This window comes from Pezoporus flaviventris, unplaced genomic scaffold, assembly GCF_033815535.1.
Source record: "Pezoporus flaviventris isolate CSIRO_AGI_PZ_B2104156 unplaced genomic scaffold, CSIRO_AGI_Pfla_v1 ptg000015l, whole genome shotgun sequence".
NCBI classification, from domain to species: Eukaryota; Metazoa; Chordata; class Aves; order Psittaciformes; family Psittacidae; genus Pezoporus; species Pezoporus flaviventris.
This window is the reverse complement of record NW_026892563.1, coordinates 43,063,510-43,080,789: the sequence shown is the minus strand read 5'-3', so window position 1 is coordinate 43,080,789 and position 17,280 is coordinate 43,063,510. Positions and strand designations below refer to the sequence as shown.

Genomic DNA, 17,280 nt, shown 5'->3' with positions numbered 1-17,280 from the left:
AAAGGCTCTAATTTTACCTGGAGAAGGTGTTAGAATTGGTTTGTAAAGCATTGTAATGTGTCCCAAAGTTGCATAAGTTGATGTGTGAAATCGGTACAGAGTATTTCCTCAGCAGTCTTGTTTTTGGCACTGTGAAGAAGCTCAGAGTCTTTGTCTTCTCCTAACTTTCCAGAGTATAAGCTTCCTCCAGCATTCCATTTTCAATTCAATCTGTAGCATTCCTGTAGTCGAGTACATCCTGTCCACGGGGAGGACCAACCCCTCATGTAACAGGACATGCTGGAAGCAAACTGGGGGAAAGCAGCTTGGCAGGAAAGGACCTGAAGGTCCTGATGGAGCATCTGGGACCGCAATAGGAAGAGCACTACCGGCAGGTTAAGTGAGGTGATTCTTCTCCTCAACTCAGCTCTAGTTGAGACCACATGTGGTGTATCCAATTTAGCCCCAGCCCAGCACAAGAGACACATGGATAAAACTGAGGCAAGAGCAACGAAGGGTCAATGAGATGATTAAAGGAGAGAAACATCTGTTATGTGAGGAGAGGCTGAGAGATGGGACTGCCCAGCTTAGACAAGAGAAGGCTCAGGTGGATCTTATCAATGTATATAAACAACTGGTGTTGTATAAAGACAAAGGGAGGCCTTATTCAGAGGTCTGTAGTGACAGGACAAGAGGCAGTGCTCACAAGTTTAAGTACAAGAAATTCTGTTCAAACATAGGAGAAAACTTTTTTACTCTAAGTGTGATTGAGCACTCTAACAGGTAGCTCAAAGAGAGTGTAGCATCTCCATCTGTGGTGGCATTCAAAACCTGACTAGTCAAGGTCCTGAGCAACCTGCTTTGGCTAACCCTGCTGAAAGCAAGGTGTTGGAATGGGTGATCTACACAGGCCCCTTTCCACCTCAATCCATGTGTGATGATTGTGTGCAAAAAGGATAGAGATAACTCAAAGGAGAAAAGGTAAGGGACTGATCAGTAATTATTGTCCTCTTTTAACTCTGACCTTTACATCCCTGTATCAAGGCCTTCTCAATGAAATCTGGGGGAGTAAACTCCCCATATATTTACTCATTGGAGAGAGAGTAAACCTGTGGGTGCAGAGGGGCTGTAAACCTCAATATCCCTGCTTCAAAGAAACTCAGTAGAGTATCTTTGAATTATTTATTTAGTGATGGGAACCTCAAAATCTTTTTCATTTGTCAGAGCACATAAAGTTTATGCAGACATGAATATGGAAAACAGCCTAGGATTGGCTTAATTTACAGAATGCCTCCAGAAGACTAGATGTCTTTGAAGGGAGTGATTTGATTTATTTAAATTGCCTGTAGGTTACTGCCTCCTTCCTAAGCTTTTTCACCAGAGAGCCCGCATGATTCAATCTTACTCATATGTGTATTGTACAGCATTACTGTATGCTGCAGTGCTATAGCAAGCAGCTATGGTACTCCCCCTTGGAGTCAGCAATGAGTAAACTGAGACCTACTTTCCACTCCTAGCTTTCCCCACGTGAATACTGGGATTCTTGATTATGGGGGCAAGAGGTTTTAAATTGCATCTGAGCATTTCAGTTGAATTACCGCATACCTCTGCGTAGTCACACTTGTGTTACTCTTAAGAATTAGGGTTTTTCCTACTTTTTCATGTTAAATTAATTGGGATATTCTAAAGGTAGAGTGCACATTTTGGGATTTGAAGTGATCTGAACAAATTAGTTTATCAACAAGTTTACATTACACTCGTACAGTTTTACTATGGAGACAGGTAATATATGTAGGAGATGTCTTTGGGCTTCCTTGCTGCAAGAACTGTGAAAGCTCCGGAATATTAACTGCTGTCCCAAGAGAGCTTGTCCACAGTTAGATCTTTAATTTCCATTTACCATATTCAAATGGGTCTGGGTCATCACGTTGTCCAGGTTAGACCAGAGGGGACACGGGGGCAAAGCAAAGTGAATGGGCAAAATCAAAACCCTGTACACAGGATAGGTGGGAACAAGGGGATTAAGCCTGTGACCCTCTTTTTGCAACAGAGTATTCCTGGATGGAGCAACTACTCCATATTAGGCTGAATATTCTGTCTCCAAATGCCAACTTCTGAGCTCCGATATGATTCAATGTTCAGGGTTAGAGCAAAATGATTATTAGCAACAAAGTTCAATGAAGATAATTAAATTCTCTGTATTTTCCAACTATACCCATGCTGATGCCCAAATCTTTTTTCTTTTAATACCTCAGTCCTTTTTCGCATGACTGCTTGATAATAAAATTGACTGTTTTCTTTTAATCACCAAGAGCCCAGGGTAGCAGCTTTAAATGCAGTATTATGTTTGGTTAGCTCTTAAGGACTTAAGGCCTCGTAAACCAAGGTCTCAACAGTGCAGCTGCAAATGGTGGTGGTAGCTGAGTTCATCTACAATGTCAATACTAAACCAATTCCAGAGAGTTTTGTGCTGTCACATATCTTGACACCGGGAGAGGAACACAGGGAACATGTTGTAACAAGAGGCTTCCTCAAACTCTGCTCTCCGTTCAAGCCAGCTCTTTCACAGAATCTGTATAGGATTCAGATAGTTAAAAAAGTTAAATTGGGGTGCAACTAGGAATCTGCTTACCTGCTGTAGAAGGAAATGCAAAGGAAACACAGGAGGCCTTTTGTTGGCTAAATTCCACCTGGCGATATTAGTCTTTTCCTAGTAGCTGTAGAAAGTGAATAAGCTTCTTATATAAGGGTCTTAAATAGCCTCAGCCTGAGTTTTGGTCTCCACACAATTCATTTGTGCACTTGAAAAATGTTGATTCCTTTCTCTGTTTATATAGGAAGCGTAAAGAGAATAACCACCCCTGGATCCAAAATGAGGCATCTACACACAGCTATAACATACAGAATAACAAAAATACCCAGATATGCCCTATGCCATCTCAGGCTTCCCTAGAACAGCAGTAGTCTTATTATCAGGAGTCTGAAACACAGAAGGGATAAGTTTAAGGAGGAGGTAACCAGTAAGGCACTATGGAGTTTGTGCAAGGGGCCGGAATGGAAGTTGTTCAAAACTGAGCGCTAGGTACAGAAATTAGGATCACTGGGAGGAGAGTCTTACAGGGTGTAGATGTAGCTGGTTCCTAATATCTTGATCTACGTGTGTCATTTGCAGGTTGGAAATTTCAAGCCATCTTTTAGTTTCAGCTTGGGAGGATAAGCATTTAGAACAGAGAAAGTGTAATTTTTTCAGTGCTGTTGTAAGCAAAGACTCACTTGGCTCCCAGGAAACATTGTTAAAACCTCCTCAGAGCTAGATTTTTATTTGCCTGAAATCGGTGGCTTCATGGGAATAAATTCAGCGCCAAGTTGAGCACCAAGCTTTATTTCAATATATCTTTGATTACTTGCAGGAACTGCAATGCTATTTGCATGTTCAGCCTTTATTCTGTTAAGCTAGACTGCACTGTCTTCAGCAACTCACAAACGATGTGCGATGCTCCCTGTTTAAATAAAATCCATATTTAGAAAGGGTTGTGTGGACTTTACAATCTGTATCCCAAGACAGGTCCCTTAAGTAGATCTGTCTTCTAAGAGACAATTTGAGAAAGCCACAGATGTTTGGGGCATGATATATTTCTTTCTTTCCCTATGGCCCTTATAAAAAGGGCGAGAAGATAGACTTATTAAAAGTGAGCTAATGACATGATGTAGGGAGTCTCTGGTTCACTGACTGTTATTACAGCTGTGCCCCCTTACGTACTGAATACCTAGGACATACTTGGGTTTTTGAATGACATTTATCTCTTGAGTTTCAAACGTTCCTGGCATAAATAAAGATTTTACGCTTTTCAAATGTGTTTTACAGTTCAGCCCGGAGGCTATTCAAGGATCATTTTAACTCAATAAAACTCCTCCTTTAGGGATATAAAAGGGAAGTGTTTTAACAATGTCACTCCATGCATAGCCTGTTATTAGCTAGAGACATTCTGCCTGCAAAGCCTTTGATCCCTTTTCCCCTGAATGTCAAGGAAGCTCTGCCGAGGCTTCAAAGTCTGACATACATGAGTGTCTTCTGTGTGCACACCGTGCTCATGTGAATGCTCATGACCTTAGACAAAGTTCGCAGGGGAAGTTTGTGCCTCAGCTTTGATTTTTCACTTCCAGTACTTTCAGCTACCTTTTCCAGAGGTCATGTTGAAATTGTGTTCAGCAGTCAATGGGTAATGGTTTATTCGCTCCTATTACAGTCTTCAACGTGAGGCTATACGTGGATTTTCATTTAACGTCTTGGCTTGGTAAAATAGTAAAATAAAGGTAAACAGGATGCTTAGCACTCAGTTAAATGATATTCCTTAGACTTCAGGCTCTCTCTCCCTTATCTATGCTAGCATTCTCAGTAATCACTGAGGGAAACAGTCTGTGTTTCTCTTGATGGTAAACAAAGCCATCAACTTCCCTTGCTTTAAGAAGCTATTCCATCCAGTAAATTTGCAGGCTGGGGACAGCTGGGTAAAAAATGTAACTTGTTTCTTTGGGTTTGGGGACTATTCCTGTCCATGGGAATTGTTAATGTAATAATTATTTTTTAAAAGCATTTCAATATAAAGCCAAATTTTAGTTTGAGTTACGCACCCCTGCATGTTACAGTCTTCACATACACACAGCGTTGGTTTGACTCACGCCAACTTTGTAAGGTGGTTTCAGCCTTGGGATGTGCTATCCTATAAAGAAGAAATAACTAAACGTCCTTGGAAAGGGAAAGCACACTCGGCACCTGACTCTTGATGTTATGGGCCGGGTGGATAAATTCTTCGTTCCAAAAACTTCACACCAGGAAGCCTGAGGCTCTAACATCCTATAAAGCAAAGTAACAATGGGGTAGGAGAGGCAAAGCAAAACTGTTTATTTTAAACTGATATGGTCTTAAACACATCCAGTGAAAATGTGAAGTCTTGCAAAGCTCCCACCATCACCATCTCAAACAGAGAACAGAAAGAATAACATTTGTGTTATGAGTACCTTTGGGCTGAATCCTTATGAAAGCATCTACAGCATTTGCCTCTTCTCTGAAATAACAGCTGTGAATGCCATGGCACCATAATTTTCAGTTCCTGAAGCGAGTGCCTTGTGCAGCCTGATACTTCCCAAATGGACATGGCGTTTCCATGATTTATTACACATGTGTTAAACATATGAGCAAGTCTAACGTTTTGCTTGCTCTGCGGAAGGCATTTGCTATCTCTGTTAATAAAAAGAGGGAGAAATAAGAACATGAGTGGGCAACACTTAATGAAGTTTGCTTTTCATTTAGAATTTATTTGCAAGGGTGAGAAATGAGCTCTGATAATCTCTTGTCCAGTGACAGCTGCTGCCCAGAAGTTTTCCTTTCTCTGCACTTGAGATGGAAATCAAGCTGCTGCCCTTTAGTGTAATTCCTACTTGTTTTCCCTTTTCCAGTTCCCTGCTATCTCTCTCATGGCACCTGTGCAAAGCCTGCAGCCACTCTGGAGGCTCTAACCACAGGCTGGAGTCCACATGCTTCCAGATGCATTTGAGCACTTATGCCATAATGCAGGTAGTTAGCCATTAAAATAGCCATGAACAAATCCTGTTTCTGGGAGAAACTTAACTCCTTACTCAGCTGCCCCACACAGCTTTGTTACATCCAAATTTACCCTGCTTCTATTTGTCCTTAAAGTTTTGTTCTATTTTATTTGTTCCACATTTTAATACGTGTAAATACCCAGATATTGATAGACCTTTTCTGGAAATGGGAAACCTTTTCACCTGCTTCTTTATGATTGTATCCTACTAGGATCCAGCCTGGATCTGATGTGAGGGTCCAATAAGCTTAGCCGAGCATCTTGCTGCTGGGATGGCCGGACTTCCAAATGCCTGATTCCTTTAACAGGGAAGGTGCTTGGTGTTCTGGCTGATGGTCACCTAATGATGTTATAGAATCGCATTTTACAGCCCAAGTCATAAAAAAATATATTGAGCCTGCTTCAGCTCAAGGAGAAGGTGCAGGAACACAAACACTGTGCTAGTTTAAAGATTAAAGGGCAAAGGACCATGTCTGCACATGCATTGAAGAGGTGGGTAATTGTATCTGGAAGAGGAGCATGTAGGGTTTAGCAGGTTTCCAAAGTGTTGTTAAAGTGTGACTGTTTCCTCTTCCTCCTGCCTCCTGGGAGGCAGCTGGGGACCCAATGCTGACTGGCCCTCCTTGGAATGTGCCTGTGGGATTAGGCTTGCTTCAGCACAACCTCGTAGAGAGAGGCAGTGCCTCAAACTGTACTCAATAGAGAAAGTAAACAGCAATGCAGGCAGAGAAGGTTTGAAATAGTACAATTCCTACCTTCTGTGAGCAGGCTTCTGTAAGAAACCCCTTAGATGTTAATCTACAGACAAGATGTAACGGGTCCGAGGATGAGCGTAACGGTTTACACAGACGTCATGTTAGTGTGATCATGCCATGGAGATGTGACATCATTATTGTGATTTGCAAGTCATTGCTTAGGACTCTGCCACGAATAGAATGCTGGTTGGTAGTGGAAGGGTTGGGTAGACCTAAAGACAGAAAGGTTGGTTCACAAAACCCCAGATGTTGGGTTGTTGAGTGCAATGTGTATGTGCAGCAATACGACCGGTGGCAGACTAAGCCATGCATGCGTGCCTGATGCTTGCACTGGGTTAATTTCCCTCATGTATCCTGACTCTGTGACTCCAGTTTGCTTTGCTAGAGAAACTGCTTCTGAGGGATCAGTTTCTTCATTCAAATACTGGTATTGGCATTATGACCTGTATGATAGTTCTGTGGCTTGGACACCGGTCCTCTAAACCTTACAGGTTTGGGGTTGGGTCCCAGGGGATCCTACTGTCGGAAGCTGCAGATTTAATATTCAGATTGTCATCTTTATTGCTCTTGTTCCACATCACCTCCTAGGGGCATCATAGACATTAAAGAAAATTTATATCAGATTACAGTAGTGTGATTAGATAGTAATATCATCAGTTTTCTAAAGAAAAAGAAACAAACCTTCCGGTTATTCAGTAGTTGCAGAAATTGGATAATACAGTCAGTTTTGTCAGCTCAGGTATGTTCTTGATAACTGTCTTTCAGCATAGCTTGGAATATTTTCCTCTCGGATTCTGACAGCAAAAAGCAAGAAAAAGCCAGAAGAAGTGGGCTGGCCATGGCCATTGTGGAATGAAATCCTTCCTTAAAATTGAATTTGTGATATAGAGACCTGAGCAAGAAACAGCAGGACTCTAAATGTTTCAGCAGTTGTACACACATGGCTTCCCAAAGTTAATACTGGGTTCTCTCTGTCCAAGAACAGGGTATTTTCTTCCAGTATATATACATATATATATGCATCTGTAAGCCAGTCACATATGAAAACAATAACAAGGAATAAGGAAAAAGTCAATCCTCCAGCTGCTGTTAAACTGGAGAAAAACAAATGGTCTGTTGGGGTCAGTTTCACTGGGAAATGAATTTGAGCAGAGTTTTATTGTCATCTCCACTAGATTCTTCATCTTATTTGCTTGCACCTTTAATAGTCATGACCGAGGAGATATTTACACTTGTGAGTTTAAGCTCCCTGGATCATTGCATTTGTTACCTTTTCAACATCAGCATTCCCAGTTGTCACGAATGCTACCTAACAACATTGAGTGCTCAAAGTACATTTCCCCTCATAACTCTAGGGAGTTTTGAATGTTCATATTAACTGCTTAAACTAGTCATAAACCAGTTAAGCTGGAGTACCAGCCAAATAGTAGCCATGAGATGCATAAACACACTTCTGCATGCATTGCATGTAAACCTCTTAATGCATGGGCACACAAGCCTACAGTTAATTGTAAGAAAACCTAACTCTTATTCAGTGAGGAATAAAGAAGAGTATGCATACATTAATCAAAACACCAATAAAAATGTAAATACACAGAGGTATATGAGCCATAGGATTTATCCCAAAATCACTGAAGCAGCATTTATTCAAGTTCTTCATCTAAAAAAGTAAATGTGTGTTTTCTAAATAATAAATTATCGTAAGTTTGTGTTGCTGTTGATGCTTTGATATAATTTGTAAAACTTCATTTTATTCTGAAAAGCTTCATAATGTGCCATTATTTGCTAAGCCATAGTACAAAATTGGTTGTGTTAGTGGGAGCTGCAGACATTTAAAGTGTCTGTTCTAGTACTCTTGTTCTGCAATCTAAATGTCGTTTAATTTAAGAAAGGAAAATCTTGAAGCCGTTTGTGTCATCTTGGTCAAACCAAAGTGTGGGATGTGTTTGTCAGTCAATCCCATGTGTTAGTAGAGGAGTCATTTCTGGGCATAAGCAAAGAAGCAATTTAATAAGAGAGAGACAGACAGACTTCAGTTGTGCCGGGCAGCAGACACAGCAGAAGAGCCAGACCACTTCTATCTGTTGGCATACAGCGAAGTCTGGTTTGAGGAAAGGCAGATTAGGGCTACAGCTGTGACAGGTTGTGCCGAGCGGCAGCCCCTCCAGGCACAGGGTCCCGACTCCCTGCTCTGCACCCATCCACTGGGGTCTGTAGGGCTGGCTATCGGGGATGCTTACTTCAAGATTTATCCTTGATCCCTTCAACTCTGCTTGTTTCAGAAGGAGGGGTCCCAGTGCATCCCAGTCATCCCAGGAGCAGCACAGTTTAATTTTGCCTGTGCTTCAAAGACCTGTAAACCTGACATAGCACCAGGAGAGGAACTGCTGGAAAAAGAGGTTCTTGTGAGGGCTGTCCTCTCCAGGGCTCTGTTTTATCAACAGAGACACAGAGGCAAATCAAAGCCAGCTATTGCTTGTAAAATCCAATGTGAACACACAGAGCATGGGAACAGCAGGAAAACGATGAAATCTGGACCTAGATATTGAGTCTGTGTTTTTAGCATCCTTTGTGTTTCAATGTTGAAATGCTCTGATGATATATGAGATAGGGCAACAAAGATGATTAAGGGAGTGGAGCATCTCCCTTATGAGGAAAGACTGAGGGAGCTGGGTCTCTATAGTTTGGAGAAGAGGAGACTGAGGGGTGACCTTATAAGTGTCTATAAATATCTAAAGGGGGAGTGTCACGAGGATGGAGCCAGGCCCTACTCAGTGGCAAACAATGATAGGACAAGGGGTAATGGGTACAAACTGGAACACAAGAGGTTCCACTTAAACTTGAGAAGAAACTTCTTCTCGGTGAGGGTGACGGAACACTGGAACAGGCTGCCCAGGGAGGTTGTGGAGTCTCCTTCCCTGGACACATTCCTGTGTAACCTTATCTAGGTGTTCCTGCTCCGGCAGGGGGATTGGACTAGATGATCTTTCGAGGTCCCTTCCAATCTCTAGCATACTGTGATACTGTGTGATACTGTGATAGTTTAGCAAAATGTAAAGAAAAAATAACAAATAAAGTAAAAGAAACAACCCCCAAAACCCACAAGACTAAAAATTAAGCCACAAATACATAACTTTCCTCTGTATGCAAGTAGTGTGGTTTATCCTCTGCAAAAATAACTGACCACCAAAATATCTGAATACACTGTTCCTTTATGCACTGAAGGTTAATGCCTTAAAACTAGGTAACTTTTGTAATCCACGTAGTTAAAATGAGGTGGTTATTTAAACAGATTTGGAATACATAACTCAGAGGTTCAGTAGCTGTTGGAGTGTTCTGGTATGCGGCGTTGTGTTGCTGTTCTGCACATGGGGTCAAAAGAGCCTGAAACTCTGTGTTCCCTATGATTATATATCTCCCCTCCTCTTGTCCATGTGGTAGGATGCTGTCTCTTCCAGATACTCGGTATGTATAATTCCCAAGCAGCTTTGGAAACCCTAGGGATTAGAAAATGTATATGAATGTTTCCTAATGTTATTGATAACTGCAGAGCAGATGCTTTTCTAATAAACTGCTGTGAGATAAGTTACTGGTAGCATCTGCAGAGATGGGTGTAAATGAGCTCAAAATAATTAATGCTGTGTTAGAAGAAAGCTTTTTTCCAAAGCACATCTGTATTGGAGCAAGTAAGATTATTTCAGCCTGCCCTGAGAATGTGTTATAGCACAAATTACCATAATTTACTTAGGGAAAAGCCATTTCTGTTAATCATATATTAATTATTCATAAAATCTGTATTAATGTTACCTTAATGGAAAGTGTTACCAGCTGGGGTACTGGGCTTGGCAGTCTATTCCCATACAAAAAAAAAGATTGATTGCTTGATTTAAGACATAAAAATGACTCACAAGAGCATAAAAGCAGCAAGCATAGGTGTATGAGTTAACACAGAGCTGCCTACGGTAGAGCAGTCCAGTCAGCTAACTGCTTTGTGTTTTGGCTCTAACACTGGTTTGTGCCTGAGTGGAATTCAAGTGGGATTACTGAAGGATGTTCATCACAAACCAGTCCTGTACGTTTTGCCCTAATGCTTTTCAGCTCTTCAGCAGGCACAGATCTGGTGAGTCTGAGTAAAACAGAAAAAGGCTCCTTCCCATTCTATTTAAAACCAAACACACAAACCCCCTCTCCAAAGTATGATTTCAGTAATTTAAATTAGGATACTTTTACAACTCTTTAATCTTCTCAGAAAGCTATTGTGAACCATGTGTCCTGTGAAAATACCGCTTAGAGAATATGTTTCAACCCAGACCAAATGTGGAAGTGTGTATGTCCGTATGTGCTTGAGTGAGTATATGTAGTGTTCTAGATGCTCCACTCGGTTAAAGGAGGATGTCAGTACTTAGATGAGGACTCAAGACTAGAAGGTGTGTTTTTGATGAAAGTTTAGCAAAATAAAACGTAGAATGAGCTTTCAAAAATTGATTTTAATTAAAAGTTCTTGGTTTCTGGCTTTTCTGGCACGCTCTTTTGCACGAAAGCAAACCCAAACAGAAAGGGCACTGGCTAAGGCTTGCAAACGTGTAATGCCTGTAAAGTGCAACTAGTTTTATATGAACAGTAAAAGCTCCATAGGATTCAGCTGAAATTATATTGTTTAGATCAGCTAGAGCCTTTTATTAGGATAGCAAAATGCTGAACTTATAAACACATTTGTTTTACATGTTAAGATAAAAGGCTGTTTATTGGTAAAAGATTTTTTTTTGAATGACAGTTATAACCTTCACTGTGCGATCTGTAAGCTATCATCTGATGAATTCTGGCCAAAGCGATGGAAAGAGAAGCATTTGGAAAGGGAAGGCAACCCAAGAGAAACAGAAATAAAAAGAATTGAAAAGATTGCATAGCTTTCAGTGAGTCTAGGAAATGCAGGCCTAGTCTTGGAGCAACACATAGAGCTACAACACCCATAGACATGGGTGGTCTAAAGCTGAACTCATGTTCAAGAATCTTAGGTAATTATGGGGTTTTTCTGTTACATTGCTAGTACTTCCAAGTTGTGGGTAGTGGGTAAGTCTGGGGCATGCAGTCAATTGTCATGCCTAGCTGATTAATACAGATCAGAAATGAGGTTATTTTTTAGTCTGGATTTTTTTCCTTTGAATTTCATTTTCAAAGAAATGCGGTAAAAGAGAATTGTATATGGGAGCAATTTGTATCTGGAGAGCTTACCAAATAATGTTATAAAGGAGTCTGTATTCTGTGGTATGCTGACGGCTATTACTAGCCGTGGATACCAGGAACTCTTTGTATGTAATGCATCCCAGCACCATTTTGCACTTGCATATGAAAATGTTATCAGAGTTATGCAATCTGGTAATGATAATACTCCAGCATTACAACAAATAAGTAGTACTGATTTTTTTGTTCTGTATTTTAGTATACTTAATGTATTTCATTGCTTACTCTGTAGTAGCAGATCGAAACCATCTGCTGTCTTGCCACTAGTCCTTCAGTCAAACAGAAAATCTCAGTTCATTTTCTTTGAGGCCAGTATCCTTTAAGGAATGTGTACCAGGACTATAATCCAGCTGCTGAATGTTGATACGAGTTCAGACCTATGCTCATGAGTTTTTAAAGTGGAAACAACGCTCTTTGCCAAGGATTGGAACAGAGATAAACTCATTTTGCTTTTCTCTCTTCCCTCCTGACCCCATTCCCTTTTACAGCTCCGTCCCCCATCACAGTCATAAGGAAAGACAGGACGTCCAGGAACAGCGTGTCTCTGTCTTGGCAAGAACCCGAACATCCAAATGGGATCATCTTGGACTACGAAGTCAAATACTATGAGAAGGTGGGAAGAAAGATCAAAGGGCATGTTTTTGTGCTAGTAATCCTGTAATGAAATTATTGCATCTTGCTTGCATTAAGGATTCAGGGGCACCCCAGTTCATTCACTGTCTGCCTTAATGACATTAGGTGTTGAAACTGTTCAGTTTTTGGTAAGGAGCCCATCATGAAAATGTGAAGTGAAATTGCTAAGCTGTGTTGTCTACCAAGTTCATCCCCAAACACGTCAGAACAAAAAGAGAAATTAATGCAGCCAAGCCGTAATACCTTTATTTTTTTCCTCTCCCTTGAGTACAGTTTGCTTACTCAGTTCTATTATGCTGTCAGTGTTCATACGTTTATTTGTCAGCATCCATATGCTGGTTCTTCCCTGTGGCACAATTATCTTTCACACAAAAATTATTGGGTAAAGAGATGGGTGATCCTTTGGGCTCATATGCACCGTGAGAGTTCCTACTTTTCATGAACAACTGGATTCTTCATCAATTGTATGTAAATAACTGCAGACGAAAGTCTGCCATTAAACAGGTTCTGCTTTTCACTGGCGTTTTCTTGTGTTTACAGCTGTTGATTTCTACATCCTATATAGATCTGTATATAGGAAAAAAAGGAATCTTCATAACAAAATGGGGGCTTTTAGTAAATCTTACTGGTAGAATTAAAACAAGCAGGAATTGTGAAGATTACGGAGGGTGGTATTAGCCATTTTTGGATCACAGAGACCTTTTGGTAGAATATATTGCTACTGAAGTTGACAAACTTTGGAAAAATGTCACAAATACTGGTTTAATTTACTTAACATTTACTAATGCTGTTCATATCTAGGAATCAGGCTTATATTTCATACGTACCAGGGAAGACATGGCGCTAGTATCCACTTAGAAACTGCGGTTAAGACAACTCCATGGGTATTCAGTTAATCTTTAGGAAGTTTTCTCATGGAGCTTAGCAGTGGTTCAATGTGGTATTGATAGTCCACACATGATCGTCAGCTGAAAGATAGGGATTGGAAGGCCATATACTGAAAAGATCTCTCCCAAATTATTACGCCATTTGATTTGGGGATGGTTGTTATGGTGAGCACTTGAAGCTTCAAAGACCTTGGTTAAAGTCTAAACATATCTACTGCTAAAAGAAGAAGGAAACGTCCTAACATTTCAGTTCAGTTTCACCTTATAGAGCAGTACCCTATGGATTTTCACTTTGGGGTTGTTTTATTTTTGCATCTTCAGCAGTGAAAGGATATAGGAATTATTTGGGAACACTTCCACATTTCTTAAGAAAAGATGTACTGCCTTTTAGTAGGGCTTGGAAGAGCTATTTACCTCACCAAGAGCCAACACCTGAATGACCCCAGAACTTCAGCCTGGTTTGCATGGGCCAGGTTGTTTCTCTGCATCATTAACTTGTGTTTCATTTGAAACCTACCTTGCTGCTGCTGGGGATATCTTTGTTTTCCAAGAGCTTCAGCAGCCCCTTCTGAGCTTAACCTCCAGTCTCCCCAGGTGTAAGTCCTTGCTTGGGGAGCTCCATGCAAGTGCCATGAAGTGCACTATCTATCACGTGCCTATGTTGAGCATTGTGTTGAGCATTGTGGCATTGGAGCAAGTAAAACCTTGGGTTTTAGTTGCTCCAAAGGGAGAGGATTTTTCCCCTTGTGTGCTTTTTAGTTCATTTTAATTAAACTGAGAAGTTTTTTTTTTGTTTTTTTTTTTTCTGTGTTTTGAAAATTGTTCTGGACTGGAATTGGCTTCTTTCATTCCAAGAAATTGTCACCATTCAGTGCTGTCGTATGCACAGTCTGATATATATAATATATATATATATGATATATCATGTATATCATATGTAATAGAAGCATGCTTCTATTCCCACTGATAATATCTAGTCTTATGGAGCAACTGGTTGTCAGAAGACAGCCTCCTAAGACAACCAGTCTTAAGAGGCTGATCTTGCACATGTGTTTCTTCCCTTTGAAGTCTATGATCAAGAGTTAGTATGCACCAGACAGCTTTCTTAAACCAGAGAGCCAACTGCTTGACAATAGGAGCCAGACCGTTTGGAGCAAAAAACCCAACCTTCTGACACCGGTGTTTTTAATGTGTGCTGTGTAGTCCCTTGGGAGTCAGAAATCTGTTCCTCAGGGTTTATGATTAAGAAAAGAAAATCTATTGTCAGGAGGCTTTAATCCAATGGCTATTTTAGCTCTGCAGATTGCAAAAGATGGAAAACTACTACTGTGTTAAACTTACCTGAGGCCAGAGCGGCCCATGCTTGGCTGTTACTCTTCCTTACTCCTCCAAACACCTTTGGAAGATGCTGCTTTTTAGTCTGAGATCTCTCAGCAGCCCCACTCACTTCTTCTTTTGGAAAGAGAGCTTTCTTTTTCAACTGGCCCCATCCATTTGATTTTCTGCTTCAGAAATCATCCTGGTTGTGCTCATCAAAAGCCCCGCTGCTGTTAAGGTTCAGCTGCTAGGAAATGCAACTTTTACAGTTAGCAATCTGCGTATTTATCCTGCCATGTCACACCTGATTGCCGATAGACCATTTATGCTGAGCCACTATTGCCCTCCTGTTTTATTTTTCTTATTTCCCATACCTTTTGTAATCCCTTAGAAATTAATAAATACAGTATTAGTAGAACAGTACAGCCCAATTCTGTCATATACCTTGCTCATGCAGTTTCCTTTTATTTCTTTTTTATTCTGCTAGGCTGTTCTTAAATTTCAAGGAATACGTGCTTTTTATGGGCAACTGCGTGTTACTGATATTCAGGATGTTAGAATAGATTTGGAATACAAATAGAATTTCCTGTATCTAAATTATGATATCATGCAGTTGTTCTAATGTGTTATTGGCATAAACTAAGTGGAAAATATTTGATTTCTTCAACCTATTCAGTTGTCAGGGTTGTTTTTTTTTCACCAGTGATTGCACTTGTGTAAGCTAGAGAGAATAGAGAGAGCTTTATATGGTGTTTCTAGAGAAATTAGGAGCTACAGTGTTGGGAAACTCTTAACTTTTTGGAATGAACTTACGGGGTTTAAATGGATAATATTATGAATGGAGAGTGGCAGTTTTTCAGTTTCAGTGTTTGGAATAGAATTGTATTTTGTGTAAAAATCTATAGGGCTCGGTTATGAGGCCCCAGTTGCTATTTATTCAAAGCATTTGAAAGAAAGAAAATCCTCTTTCAGATGAATACTGTATGGAACTTAGGCATTCATTTTATGGTAGGGCATAACATTTTATGTTAAGTTAATGGTACCAAATGACACCCCAGTTCAGACCATAATGCTGTGCTGGATTTTAAACATCTCAGCTGTCAAAGTCTACATATAAAAAAAGCCATATATATATATATATAGATGTGTGTGTGTGTACATATATATGTGTGTGTGTGTATATATATATATTACTTCTTTTCTTTCCTCCTTGTCGTTGCTCACATAATTATGTTCTCTGGAAGGAATATCTTTTCATGCAAAGATACAAAAAAAGCCATCTCCTAAATACCACACATAAACTCTTAATTGCTTCATTTAAATAGGTGGTTTACACTTATGCTAAAACCCACACACTTTATTTAGGTGAAATCTGCTGCAAACAATGAGTGAAATTTAGTTGCATTCTCGCATTACTAAAACAGATTTGCCTTTGCCGTCATTGAAATCTGTGTGCTCAGTAGACTGGTTAAATCTAGTGAATAAATAACAATATCCAGTTTGTGTTCTTTCTGAGGCTGATAAAGTAAACTATATGCAAATGCACTTAGTTGCTTTAAAAACTCTTATTAAATCTGCCTTTGAGGGTAGGTGGCTATGTATGCTCCACAAGGTTTGTAGGAACTGGCATACTGATGAACAGTTCATGCTTGACAATAAGGTAAAGCAGTATCTGGACTGTGCGTTCCTCCCAAAGATGTGTAGCCTGCTTTTGGCCTCTCAAGTTCACACGCAGCTGATGGAGAAAATGTTCTTCCTCATATAATATAAACACTTACTGTGCTTATCTGTAATCTGCATACTGTTCACTCTCACTGCTGCTGCCGCTATAGATTTTAAATGTATCCCAAATCTGTCTTTCGTAAAACATAGTTTAAAATTAGAAAATGTTATTTGCAAATGAGACACAGCAGTGGGATTTGCTTCCCAGTAAAGGCTGTGTCTGGTAAGCTATGCAGACATATTCAGGAAGAATACACTTTGTGTGTCCCAGTTCGAATTTATCATCAAACTGAGTGTTTGATTAAAGTCCTGCTTGGCAAAGACTGACTCCTTTTTGTATATTCCTTTTGCTTATGGCAGCTATAGCGTTGTATCTCTAAAGTTTTACTTCATCCCCGAGAATGATAAACTTGGGCTTTTATGTGGTGTTTCACTGATTTGATTACTGGTAAAATAAAAAATGACTTACAAAATATGTGTGTAAAAAGCTGGCCATAAACTAAGATACCATGACATCCTCCATACCATTGTTTTAAACATTTATTTTCCAAGTTCCATTGTGGATTATTAACAGACAGGCCATGACTATTTTTTCCCTTGCACGTATGTATCTGCACAAGAAGGAAATGTTTGCATTTCATAAAAGCAGCCTGAAGTGAGATCCAAATGAATGTGCAGTCATAACGTACACAAAAGGTTTGATGTTTTAAAGACAAGATTAGTATGTCTTTGAAATTAAAATAGTTGCCTGTGTTCAACTGAATTATGAGATAAGGAAATCCTGCAAATTATAATACTGGGCCTTTGTGAGGTCCAAAATAAATTCACACAAGCCTATATGCTCCTTAGAATGTGTTTTCTCTCCTGAATTTATAACAGAAAACCTTTCAGAGTATTGGGAAACTATGAGGAGGTCCAATGGTGATGTCCTTTTTACTTTTAGTATGCAAAGAAAATGGACCATGGCAAACATTCTTATAGTCATGCTTTGAAGATTGGGTGCAGCTCACCCTATCTGAGGTTTTGATTCCAGACAGTGACTTTTAGTCACTTGCTTAGCTGCTTCTCCCCCCACCCCATTCCCTTCACTGTGATTGCTCATGTGCATAATGGCATAATGTTGAATATTATGTGAAGACTGAG

General features: G+C 40.0%; 1 protein-coding gene across 3 annotated transcripts in view; it reads left to right on the top strand.

Annotated features, from left to right (window-relative positions):
- Positions 1-17,280, top strand: part of EPHA3 (EPH receptor A3) — a 216,701-nt gene that overhangs the window by 152,053 nt on the left and 47,368 nt on the right. For all 3 annotated transcript variants that reach the window (XM_061454341.1, XM_061454339.1, XM_061454342.1), the window contains one exon: positions 12,067-12,191. In XM_061454341.1, coding sequence (XP_061310325.1) covers positions 12,067-12,191 — 125 coding nt within the window. The remainder of the gene's footprint in view (positions 1-12,066; positions 12,192-17,280) is intronic.